Source organism: Lethenteron reissneri, chromosome 33 (assembly GCF_015708825.2).
Source record: "Lethenteron reissneri isolate LAM-NWPU_2019-01 chromosome 33, ASM1570882v1, whole genome shotgun sequence".
NCBI lineage: Eukaryota > Metazoa > Chordata > Hyperoartia > Petromyzontiformes > Petromyzontidae > Lethenteron > Lethenteron reissneri.
Genome location: NC_083811.1, coordinates 7,157,322 through 7,170,715, shown reverse-complemented (window position 1 = coordinate 7,170,715; position 13,394 = coordinate 7,157,322). Strand labels below are relative to the sequence as shown.

The 13,394-nt window shown below is 46.2% G+C and overlaps 1 protein-coding gene across 1 annotated transcript in view; it reads left to right on the top strand.

Annotated features, from left to right (window-relative positions):
• The window catches only part of LOC133350282 (coiled-coil domain-containing protein 91-like), a 30,884-nt gene extending 17,699 nt beyond the window's left edge, over positions 1 to 13,185 (top strand). The window contains exon 13 of the mRNA XM_061564464.1: positions 8,339 to 13,185. Coding sequence (XP_061420448.1) covers positions 8,339 to 8,575 — 237 coding nt within the window. The 3' untranslated portion in view covers positions 8,576 to 13,185. The remainder of the gene's footprint in view (positions 1 to 8,338) is intronic.
• The last annotated feature ends 209 nt before the right edge of the window (positions 13,186 to 13,394 follow it).

Genomic DNA, 13,394 nt, shown 5'->3' with positions numbered 1-13,394 from the left:
CGTGTTATGAACCACATACTTGCCAGTTTGCTAATTAGATGACACACAAAGAGCACGACTTAGTTTTTCAGCTGTGACTGATAACCGCTGGCCTAATTAATTTGCAGTACACAGTGCCAACCACCATGTCCTGCGTCACCCCAGTTCCCTAATCTCCAGTCCGAGGGGAACACAGCCTAATGCCCGTGTTGGCCCAGTGTTATCCATAGCTGTGTAAGGAGAGTAGTTGTAAACCACGGTACTTAGATGTGCTGAGCGGTAAATATGAAAACATGGACCCAGGGTGGTCCCTGCGGGCTTGAAACCGAAAGCCTAGAGTGCACATCTTCTCCCGAACACAATCCTCATTACACCACGGCCTTCACACAATCTGCTGTACACAGTTCCTCTTACATACACGTGTGTACACAGTAGCTTATGCATGCTATCGTACACCACGCGTGTTAAATATTCCCCTGCGCCCAATCCTTATCGGTCTGTATTCTATACACGGTAGTCTGAGCACAAGACCCTTACACGTGACCGCCTATCCTCCCACACACCGTGCCGTCCTGCGTACCGTGTCCATGCGTGCAACCTTCAGTACACAGTGCCCTTTAACTCAGTGGTTTGTACACCATTCCTAACCTATGAGGATCCGACAACAGAATGTCCCCTTGAGCTGACCGGCCCGCACGCTGGAGTCGAGCGAGCAGGGGCCCGCTGGCGTGCCCGCGTCCACCGTGTCACACGGTCACACGGTGAAGCAGCAGTGCTGTAAATCAGCCACTTTACAAATAACCCGGAGCAGCCCCCCCCCCCCACGCACGCCAAGGTGTTTCAAATGCGGTTCGTGCGAGCTGCGTAGCGATTATACATACCGGTTATATAATTTCTCTCTCTGCCGTGCGTAACCTGAATTTGGTTATTTTGGCTTTTGTAGAGAAAGTAGGCAAATGCGCAAGAAGCGATTCGTCCTGTTGCCGCATCGAGTGGTCGAAGGTTTGGTTGTCAATGTGGTCTTTTTTTTATTGTTCAGTGTTCACTTGTTGACGAGATGCCAGCGCACACTGCCAGCGACCACAATAACAACAACTAGCCCATCAAAGTAAATTACATTCAGAATTAGACTATTCAAGCCAGCCATTGTTGGTAGTTGCAGCCAGCAAACCACCAATATAATCGTATCAAAGCAAACCATGACAACTAAGTAGAAGGGGTAGGTTCTTAAAGATGCAAAACTGCTGTAACGCCAGGGGATAAATAGAAATTACGTCGCCAAAACCTATAGCTCTGCTGCTTTCTGACTCCGTCTCTGGACGGCGAGACTAAGTGTGACACATGTTGAGTGCAGAGGGCAGTTGCTGCATTCTAGTCTCATCCCTCTCCTTGAGGTTGAAGTTTCTAAGGTGGGGAACGGGAGGGGGGGCGGAGTTGGTGCCGGTAGGGGGATCCGAGGGCGGCTGGCCGAGGGCAGTCACCTTTGCCACTTGGCTGGAGTGCTGAACCGGCGATGATGTAATGGTCATCGGACGCGCTGTGTGACCCATGAGCTCCGTGCGTTGTCGTGCACGTGGTTCGAGCCGCGTGGCTCTGGGCATAATTGGCGATGCTCTCAATGCGCTCACTCAGACGCTCGTCATGTGCCCCCCACGTCCTGCACACGCACCTAGCAGGGACATTAAACCTTTTATGGTTAACTATGTCCACGAGCATACTCAGCAAAGCATGGCCGCACTTTATCATCCCATACATACTCACCGGGGTAGCGAAGTGAAAAAGAGCTTGAAACTCATTGGATTCCTCCTGTATAAATAAATATTCTGAGTGATATGAATCGGATCGATCTGAGTTAGATTCCTGACACCGGTGAACATCAGTAGGGGCAGTGATATCAGAACCGGTCCTGGGCCCTGTTACATCACCAACCCACACTGACCAGCCAGCCATAACGTACCTGTCATTCATGTTTCGGCGCCACGCTGGAATTGGGGTGGAATCGGGCTAATTGTGCATTAACTAGGCATCAGCCAGAAGTTTAAAGTGGGTATTTCTCTCGGGTGACCAAGCCGCATGGGCTCCATGCTCTAGCTTGAACACCATGCTGTGTCTTCTCCCACCACGATTCTATTATTCCACTGAACCCACAATCTGGTTATAAATCATACGTGACTTTTAAAGATTTAAACCATAATTCGAGGCTAGGAATCCTGAGAATCGCCCAGTTATACTGTCATTATTATCCTAAACAATGGGATTTTTTCATGTTATTTTGGTCACAGGGAGCCAGTGATGTTTAGAGTCGTGGAAATCATTACGTGCAAGTTCTCCCGTATTAATTACACCGATCTGTTCTGCATACCTACATTGCATGTCTTCATCAAGGTTCTCATTTTCAATCTCCAAAATTCATCCCATATTACACAAACTATTAATAACTTATACTGGCTACCGATTAACTACAGAACTCACTTCAAAAGCATCCTATCAACGTACAAAGCAATACACAACCGAGCTCCACCTTACATCAGAAACCTCATGGACGTCAAGCAAAACAAGAGACCTCTTCGCTCCTCAGCCCAAACACTCCTCCAACCACCAAACACAAAAACCATGGGGGACAGCTCTTTCTCATTTGCAGCACCACACCCCTGGAACAATCTCCCCAAGGCAATACAAACACTCGACTCCATCACTGCATTGAAGTCACAACTCATAACACACCAATAATACGCTTTCATACTACAACAAGCACACGGCGGTCACAACTTGTTGATATTTGTTTTTTTTTTACCAGATAGAATTGTTCAATATTGTGCCCACGTGTGTAATGATGTGATGGCGCTTTGGGTGGCAGATTTGTGTCAGAAAGGGGCCACGTGTGAAGCAAAAATAAATTGACTCGACTTATTTTGAATGTCGACCAAAAGCTTTGTAACAACTCTGGTTGCGTAAGTGGCCTGCCTTCGCGTAGAAACCCGTGGTTTCACGCCTGTCGGTGAAAATCAACAAGACGGATGGCCACCGGTGGATAAGGTGGCTCGGCGGATGGACGCTGGACAGACAGGGAGCAGACTGGTGATGCCTTGCACATACAGTGGCCCTTTCATGGTATTCTATGCCCGGTATACATTTGTGTTGGCTGAGCCTTGCACATGATGTTTTGAGATCGGGTGTCTTTGATATACGAGAGTACGCTCCATAAGTCACACGCGAGGCCTTCTCCAAATGCTTAATACCCAGATGTAATTCGTCATTTGATGTAATGGCTCGTTTCTGTGTTTACCTCGGGGCTTTTTGTTTTCCACGTTGTGCGGAAGTTTTACTTGAAATGTACGTTTGAAGGTTTACACTCCGGCTGCAATATAAAGAACAAGATTGTATCGTATTAAAAAAATATATCTTTAGTTTTATTGTGGTGATTACACTGTAAAGTGTAGCTAGTTTACACTCAATAACACGTGTTCAGTGTATGGATATTTAAAAGAACATGCATTTCACCGTGCTTTAAATCCCATGTTAAGTGTGTTTGAGTTCAGAATTTGACATTAATTAATAGATTTCCACAGGTCTTTTGAATTTGGGTAATGGGAAATGTTTCATGGGATGATTACATTTTGCTAAATTGCTCTTTCTACATGAGGTGCCGCTCTTTGTGCATGCGCCCTCTACAATAAGGGAGGAAAAGTGACGGGTGTGCATTTAGGGCCAATCTTTAGAGCCTTAGCCGCTGGTGCTAAATCGGTAACGTTAGGTCAGCAGCCTTCCCCATGCCAAACATTTCACGATGTCCTTCGGTGCTTATGCACATAGAGTTTTAGGATTCAAGAATGCTTCGGGCAGAGTTTCCCAGCTAACATTAAGGTTCTAAGACTACTACCAGTTAACGGGAATGCAAAATATATTCCCCAACAACAAGCCATGGCGATGCAGAAGTATGCAAAGTGTATGAAGAAATGAACCAACTTCTAAGCTGAGGGCATCATAATGGGTGACTTTCATGCAAAAGTAAGAGGAGCAGAGATGAGAGGATAATTAGGAAAACACGATATTGGAGCGAGGAAAGAGAGAATGACTAACAGTTTTAAGCAGGCGCATCAAATGTGTTCCCAATACAAAATCTAGAAATGGGAAAAAGATTGTCAGAAAGCTGACCACGTTAATAGATAACGTGATGGCATTAAACGGAAAAATGTATAATTTGACGACGTTTTGGGCGATGGTCCTTCATGGCACATACATTGAAGAATGGCCGTTTGCCCACATCGTCACCTATTACCGTATATATATTTTTTATTTTTAATGGCTGCAGTGTCATTGAAGAATGTGTTCAGTTGTTTTGTTCATTGTGCTTGTGCACCGCTCACAACGCAGCATCACCAAATTATTTTCTGGAATATCAGTGATGCGTCTGTACACGGCAAACTCGGTTCACATGAATCGCCTGGCGTCATTGATCCAAGTCATAATGCAACATAGTCAAGGGGGGGACAAAGTTAGAGGAAAAAACAAGTCGGTTCACATGAAATAATTGTGTGTACGGACCACTGCCAACAGTTCGGAGAATTTACACAAATTCATACCCACATAGAAGCAAAATAACAAATTAGATGTCCCCGCCATAAAAGAAATGCCCAGCATCACAGTCGACAGTGGTCTGGAAGTGGGGGCAAAGTGAAGCAGAGTAGAGAATAAGCTACCGGACGTTATACAACACTTGAGGAAGAAGGGGGGGGGGGGGGGGGACATAAAAAGATACTAAATAAGAACATACAATTCTGAGAATAGAAATTAGAGAATACAACACAAGTGATTCAACATATCACAACAATGGGAGGAATACAGGAAGTTGATTGGTAAAACAAATGGTTGTAGCCCTTAGAGAGAAATAGGGGAAAACATATGCAAGGTAAATGAATCAAGTTGACTCTTGAGCAAAGTAAGTAGGCTTGGGTAGGACATACCACTCGAAGGGATGATGGCTGGTGGTCGATATGGGATGAATTTCGATGGACAACACTGGTGATGGAATAGCGGCCAAATTAGATAACTGGCCCAAGAGAACAACAGCTGTGGAGATGGGAGTGGTGTGTGTATGTTGAACTTCTTTAGGGCCGTACGTAGCCAGCCGTGCTAATCAGACGAGCGGGGAAAGGACGACAAACTGAACACAAAATGCAGTTATAAACAAATGAGTTTTCAATCTATATTTAAAATTGCATAGCTCCAGTGACTTCCTAACATCGGAAGTAAGAGCATTCCAGATGGCTGCAGAAGCTGCTCATCTGAAATCGTGTGATACAGTGACCGTCTCTTCGATGGCTAGTCAAAAGCCACTGTGAGGATGAACGGAGTTCGCGTGAGAGATACGTTTACGTGCAGGAGCGAGATGGATTGTAGGATTACAAGACTGAAGGATGACGATAACATGGGGAGGCTTTCAACCAGCAGTAGATAAACGTTGGCTGACGATGATGACTTGCTCGCTCTATGTTGGTAAGGCGTTAGGTTGGTATCCTTCACCATGCCAAACATTTTACGATGTCCTTCCCGTATACAGTTCGTTAGACAGTGTAAAAATAAAGAGACTAACATTTTTTACATATTTTTTTTTGCACAAAAATTGAAGATATAAAAGCAAGTAAATACCCACTTCACAAGGCGGTGTACAAACGAGAGTTAAGCCCGCGACATCTCTTTGCGCAGCTTGTGCCGCCGAATAGGTGAATTTACAGCCGACGTGGAAGTGTGTCATCGTCTTTGGTTACACTATTAGTGTTGGGTTAGCATAGGCGCTAAAGCGATACGGGCTGTTTTGATCTCGATGGCTGCCGTGGAAGGATTATGGCCCCATCTGTGCGCTGGGGGCTGCCAGGCCGTGTAAATCTCTCCGAAGTGAAAGCAAGTGTGTCGAGACTTTTCTCGGAGGGAGGGAGGGTGGGTAGGGAGAGGGGGGTCCTTTTAAATCGGATGGTGGTTGCAGGGTGTCGTAGAGGATGTGTGCATCCTCCATGTATTTTAGGCAACCCAGTTCCTTGCGATGTAAATCCCATCACTACTTCACAAGGAGAAGGGGCTCGCCGCGTGATATCACGCGCTGTGTCGCCAAACTTAACTCGCAACGTGGCATCGGGAGGAACGTTGATTCCGGTTGTTGTGGCTGTGATGTTCGTGCCGCCGTCCCGTATTCAGTAGACCAGGCGATCGTGTGCCCTGAGTGTGGGCAATCTCAGTTTGCTTTGATTTATAAACTAAATGGATTTTTCATCAAGTGCTTGACTGAGATACATGAATGTAGGAATTTATTTGTTTCTCTTATTGCTTCAAAACAACGCATTAAGAGATTTGTATACATTTTTGCCTTATGCATTGAGGAATGTCATGTAGATGGAGTGCCTCTTGCCAATAACATCTGGCAACCCAGCTGTATTTGATTTTTTTGACAAGGCTGACTGTTGATGAGACTCGAAAGGTAAAAACTGCTCCTGAGTTTGCTTGTTTATTCATAGTACTCTGGAAAGTTCTCAAAAGCAGACTGACTTAAACCCTTACTAGTTGGCTGTGTCGGGTGGTGGCAGGTTTAATGACACATTTATATATTTACGTGATCTAACCCAAAAAAATTCTTATGGATGACTTAAACATATTTTCATGTGGAGAGATGAACAGATTATTTTACAGGCCACTTGAATGATCATGTCAATGTCCTTTGCTGGTGTGCAGTTTTTTTTGGTATTAAAAAAGGTAATATTGTTCACAGTTAGTAAAGATATGTTCCTGGGACATTCAATGCAATTTTAGGGTTGTATTTGCTTAGATGTATGTTTTTATATCTATGCGTGTTTAAATAAGTGACTTAGAATGTCTCTTTTTTTGTATGTCAAATATATATTTAAGCTCTAGCCAAAACAAAAGGCATATGAAAAATGTTGGCAGTATAAAAAAAAGCTCAATATGTTCAAAAATGCCATTTTGATAAACTTCCACTTGAAACAAAAAAACCCCCAATGCAGTCTCTTCACTCAATCTGATGCAACGTGCATCGCTTTAATAATAGCGGTTGAAAGGGGGCTACCGCTTTGAAAGTCACAGCGTGGCATCGCTGGCACACTGCCCAAGCGATTGCCGCACGCACGGTGTCCTCTTGTACGAGTGAACGCCTCACTTGGTGGACCTGCCGTTTGATGTGCGCTAGGTCACGCCGAAGGTCCCAAGGTTGCACTTCTAAACGGCGGCCCGCTATGTGTGGCGTCCGCAGAGGCATCCGACTCCGCTCACGCATCGCCCTCGCCCCCCGGCCGGCTGGCCAGAGAGCGGCCCTGATTTACGGCCTCCTGACAGGCGGCACTAATTAATTCTCTCTCGTTAGCAGCATTAGCTAATGCCCCAAGCCTGCAGCAGCTGCCCGTGCCACTCGCTGGAGCCACGGGCCATGCCTGGGAGCGAGATTTATGGAGGCTACGGTGGACTTTGGTCAGGAAGGGTCTCGCCGTGCAGCCGGTGCCAAACACTGACGCCGCTGCCCTCCGCTGCTGTCCACCGCAAAGTGACGCAGATGAGTTGGCGCGAGCGCGCCAATGCTGCGTGTAGTTCCTCCAAATTGAACGCTTCCCGTGACATCCACGTGCATTCCTTGTCCATAGGCAGTGGTGCATACTCACAAATAGTAAAACGAAAAATTGTATTTAATAATACGGGCTGAAAGGGGGAAAAAATACGCAACGTTTTGTGTAATGGACCTTCTTCATCGGCAATGTTTCCAGCATTGCTCAAAATAGCACGTAAATATCTACTGCTGTTAGAACTTCTTGATTCATGAACGTGTTAAGTCTTTGTTCCTTGCCTATAGTTCACAAACATCCGATTTTCGTTCACCTGTTTTCAATCCACACCTGCCCGCTTTCACGCGTGTTGTATATTTATTTTCATATGCAATGTGAGACAAAATCTATAAACAATAACACTACTTATGTGTTTTTTCACACTTAGTCGGTGGTATTTGAGAGTTGTTTAAAATCAACAGTGGAATGATGTGCCCCTTTGAGTGATTGGTGTCATGTACACATGACACACATGACACCACACAGGCATTTGTGAATTCCCTGTGTGGTGCTGCGGTGGCGAGTTGTTAACTACCTCGCCTGGTATACAGGAGGTTGTGGGTTCGATCCCGACTGACACTTGAATACAGTTTGTATGTTCTCCCTGTGGTCCACGTGGATTCTTCTCCGGATCCTCTGCTCTCTCCCTCCACATTTAGAAACATGCGTGTAGAGTATTTGACTGCTATAAAATCCCAAGTGATTTCTAATCGCGATTATGTTCGTGCCACCGCCGCGTTGTGTTGTACGTGGTGCAGGCAGAACACGCGGGCCGACAGCGCAATCTCGCCAGCCTGGAGCTCTTCCTGTCGTGCGCGCAACAGCAGCTGTCCACGCTCATGCAGCCCCCGCCGCCTCCACTTGCGCCTCCCGCTTCCGCTGACGGTGCGAGCGTGAGCCCCGCGATGGCGCCGGCGACCGAGATGGTGGCGCGTGGCTCCGTCGCGGCGGAGGTTGACCCCGCGCCGCCGGCCGGGACCCACGATGCAACGTGAGGGAGGAGTTGTCCACCCCCCCCGTCAGCACCTCTCTTTCCCCTGAGAGGAGGAGGAGGAGGAGGTAGCGGTTAGGGCAAAGCCGTGATGCATCACAGGATCATGAAAATAAATAATTCCCAACAATAGGAGCCTTACAATCGATGTGCAACTGGAAAACTTGACCGAACGGCATCAATCCAACTTTCAATCTTCATACTTTTATTTCTTTAACGATGCCTATCTTAAAACTTAAGGCCCCTATACGTATATATTCATCCATTAAACATCTTAAACCATGTATTTAAAATAGTAATTAGGTTCATCTGCAACCATACACTCTGTCAAATGTATTTACTTTTCATCTGTGAACGCCAGGCTGAACAGGTTAACGTTTAAGTTATTTTTTAAAACTTTGAATGGTCAGGCAGTCCCATTTTCTGACGAGGAAGGGAGCCGTGTAAGCAGAGGAACATTGCCCTAGATCTTGACTTAAAGCTTTCGTGACTGCAGGAATTAATATTCGTTGGGTTTCGGTAAAGTCACGTGGCTTTACCGAAAGACCCAAAGAAAACGCCCTAAATGTTTGTAGTCGCGCCCTGCGGATGTTTCGCGATCCCTCCTCAGTGGATCGAATCAGTCGGTAGGGGCAGTAGAGAGAAAGATTATAATCATTCTTCAAGATAATTATCTTTCAGATAGGGTCCCTGGCCGTGTAGGGCCTTATAGGTCATAAAACTCACCTTAGAAGGTGATGCTCCATCGGACTGGCAGCCAGTGCAGTGTGCGGAGCACAGGCCTTGTATGATCGGTCCTACACATACCAATCATTAACTTGGCAACAACATTCTACACCAGCTGCAGATGATGGACATTAATCCCCATTAGCCCTCGGGTAAAGGGCGTTGCAGTAGTCAATGCGAGTGATCACAAAGGTGTGAAACTCGGTGGGTCGATCAACAGTGAGGGATGATCCTCAGGTAGACGAAAGAGGTCTAGACAGCAGCTCGCGCCTGTGATTTCAAGGTCAAGCCGCCGTCAAAAATACCACCCGGATTCCATACTCAGCCTCGAGTAGTCAGCTGGACACCCCTGAGGCCTGTCCTGCCAACACACCCATACTCTGACGATCAGGGTCCACCACCAACTCAATCTCAGCCAACTATAACTCATCCAGTCTTGGATCTCAGATGGGCAATTGCTACAAACCGTAAGAACAACTCCCTGCTTGGGTGCAAAGGACACATACGGCTGTGCATCAACTGCATAACAGTGAATACTGAGCCCGTAATGTCTTAATAATTTGCCCCAATGAAAGCATATACACCACAATCAATGTGGGTGTCGGCGTGGGGCTCTGTGGCATCCCACGGGATAGGGGGAAAGGATCGTAGGAATACATTGCGGAAGCTTCTCACTGTGTCTTATCTTCGAGCAAAGATCAACATCATCTGTTGACGTTACCAGCCAATCTGCAGGATGAGCTGCATGCGCTTAAATAGCACACCGGCATTTGACGTGACCGTGTCAAATGCTGCGGAGAGATCCAGGAGGACCACGATGGAATGAGTCTTCTGATCTCTCGATATTTGGAGGTCATTAAGCACCCGAATAAGGGCCATTTCGGTGCCATGCCTCTTCCTCAATCGTAACTGGAAAGGATCCTTGATGGAATCGAGGGCCTCTGTTACTGTTCTGTTAAAGGGCAAGCACGAGTTTCCCGGGATCCAAACCTTCATTTGCTAAGCCCGATAGGTCCAGCACTGCCATTAGGCCACCAGGGATCAAACCCCTCATGGGGCGGTACAGGCCCTTTTTGGGAGAGCCCAAAAACGGAACCTCATGGTGTGATGGTCTGACCAACCGACTTGTTCCACCACTAAGATTTTTTTAAAGATCTGTTTTTAGTTGGGACTTAAAGATATCAACACTGTATGGGAACCTGATCTCCACCAGTAGGGAGTTCCACAACCGTAGGGGCCACCACAGTAAACACCCAATCACGCCATGAATGCAACCGAGATTGAGGTATAATGTAAAATAGAGAAATAAAAAGATGTACTGTCGTACTGCACATCTTAAGTTCTCCAATCCAGGTTCTTCTCACAGACGTCTTGTTCTCCTGCTCAAACGCTGGGAATAAATGTCCAGTAGATCACAGAGTCCAATCAGTGCTGGGGAGAAGACCACCAATTTAATAGCGGGCCAACACCTCCAGTCTGAATGAGCCCGCTGGCTGACTCCCAGAAGCAGCTGTGTGCAGTGCAGCACTGGGCGGGAAAGAGAAGCAGATCAGTAGCACGGGCATAACCAGCACGTCGATTGTACAGCAGGCTTCACTCAGGAGCACAGGCAGCAGATGAAATATACAGCAGGCTTTAATCATGAGGCTCCTCTCACAAGCACGGCCACGAGATGGTTTGTGCGAGGCTCGTGGGCTTGATGAGCACGTCGAGGATGTCATGGAAGGGCCGGCTCTTGAGGCGCACGTCGTGGTGCATGGGGTGGCGCGTCCGCGTGGGGAGCGTCTGCATCGGCCGCTGCGCCGGGCAGCCTCGTAGCCGCAGAGTAGCGCAGCAGCAGCGCAGCAGCTACTGCTGCTGGACCGCCCGCACCATCTTGCGGCCCGGAGCGAGCAGGGGCAAGCGGCGAGACGGGGCTACCCACGTCGTAGGGCGTGTGCGTCTTAGACGAGGTCACGGCCGTGGTGGAAGGTGTCACGGGAAGCAGCTCCGTGTTTGTGGTCGCTGTGCCTGAACGCACCTTGCGGTGCCGTGGCAGCCGTTGGCATTAACTCGGTGCCACATGCTTCCATGGTTGTATTTCGCCAAGATCATTATCTCCAGTCCTCATTATTTTGCAGACAAGACCCTGATTTTGAGGAAATGTGGCCTCCACGTGGTGTCCGTAGTGAGGATGAGATGGAAATCATCAACTGTTTCGGTGCATAAACAGCAGCCTTGCCAGCCTTAATAGGTGCTCACTGGCATGGGTGTCAGTGTATTATTTGATTAATTGCATCGAAAAATGAATGTGGGAAAATGTGTACAAAAAACTGTTGAATGTCAGGATTTTTTAAAAATACAATATCGTTTTTTTCACTTGTGAGAGAGGTGGGTGATGGGATTGAAGTGAGTGTAATAGTTGGGACATTGACTTGTTAACCTGTTTTTAAATGTGGGTTATGTGGAATATTAGTTTAATCATTTCACTTTAAGTTACTTCCCCATGTATCAGTTCCAGATTTGTTGTTCGTACAGTTTAATTAATGAATACATGAATTGATGAATACATTCAATTCACTCTCTATGATGGTAACATTTCTTTCCTTGGGCGACTTTGAGCAACTGCATGGGTGACCTGTTGTTGCTGCAGTGCCAATTTGCGGTTAACCTGCACCAAGATACCTGAAGCATTTATTAGAAATGGAAGCAGATGCTGGAGTACAAGTGGCGCGTTTATTTAACTATCCTTTCCAAGAAGACTGTCAGTTGTGTAAATCATACCAACGCTACAATCTTGGTAATTTCTCAAAGAGTAACTCTTAACACATTTTGCACACCGCTAAATTGTACCAATGCGCCACTAAATTGATGATTGCATGGGTATTATTTTAACAAAAATAATTAAATATAGTAATTTACACGCTACAGAGTATAGCATTCTGATTAACAAACTGCTGCTTGAGGTTATGAAGTTAGTGATTTAATGTTATGACCAAATCCCCTGAATGCACTCCATCTCAGCAGATGTCATAAGCTAAGCAGGTTTGAACTGGATAATGTAAATTCACATCCGGTTGTTAAAACATTTGGCTGGGCAACGTGGTAATCAACAAATGGCAGTGCAGTAAAATCCATCATTCTGTATACTTCTGTGCTCCCATTCTCTATGTTGTCCACACTGACCAGTGTTGAGGTATGGTCAAACAACAAACAACAACCGCCATTTGCCACTAAGTGGCGGTGACGTCACCACGACGCTTGTGCCAGGCCATGTGCACCTTGAGGCCACGTGGTCAAACAACTCCCCCAATGACCAACATGGTGTGGGCAAGCCTTCTAACTAAAGGCTATAGTGTACATGGACAAGTTTTTTTTTTTCCTGTGTGGGCCCTCAACCCAAGCCTTGTGTGGAAGCGGAAGGATTTAATTTGACTTGTAATGTGAAACTGAAGAGCAGCATTTCGACGTACGCATTAATTACATTGTTACGGAGCTTGTGTCTTTACCACAAAAGCGTGAGCAGCAATAATGGAAAAGCTCAGCCGCAAGCCACTGCATATCACACGTTAGTCAATGTCATTTCCACACTTGGCTTCACGTGCAAAAACATTTCAATAGAGCTCACGCTTACAATATTACTTGGAATGAAAATACATTTTCTAAAATATATATATGTTCAATACAAGTTATTGGGTGTGTGTGCTGTGGTGTAGGTGTCACTTGGTCTCGGTTTGTTTTCTTTCAGGTGGAAATTCTTGTGGAGGTTAACTTATTTTACAAAGCTTTTCTGTTAAAATATGAACTCATAAAAAATGTTTAGTCAATGTGAAGCTCTTGTTCCTTCATTTTACTTTAATTGAGTTTAATCAATGCCTTGAACGGTTTAATAAAATGTCAAATATTTTCCATTCTTGTGGATACAACTTTTTTTGTTCCGTGTTTACGTTGGGGTCTACGAACCTGAAACCTTCATGGGGCACGCCACCCTAAAAGCCCCAAAACCAGAAGCGTTCGATATCCGGTGGATCCCCGTGAAATCGTTGAACAAGCCGTGACACTTGACATTGCCTCTGCCCACTTTGAAATAAATAAAGGTGAGAAGATGGCTGGCCGGC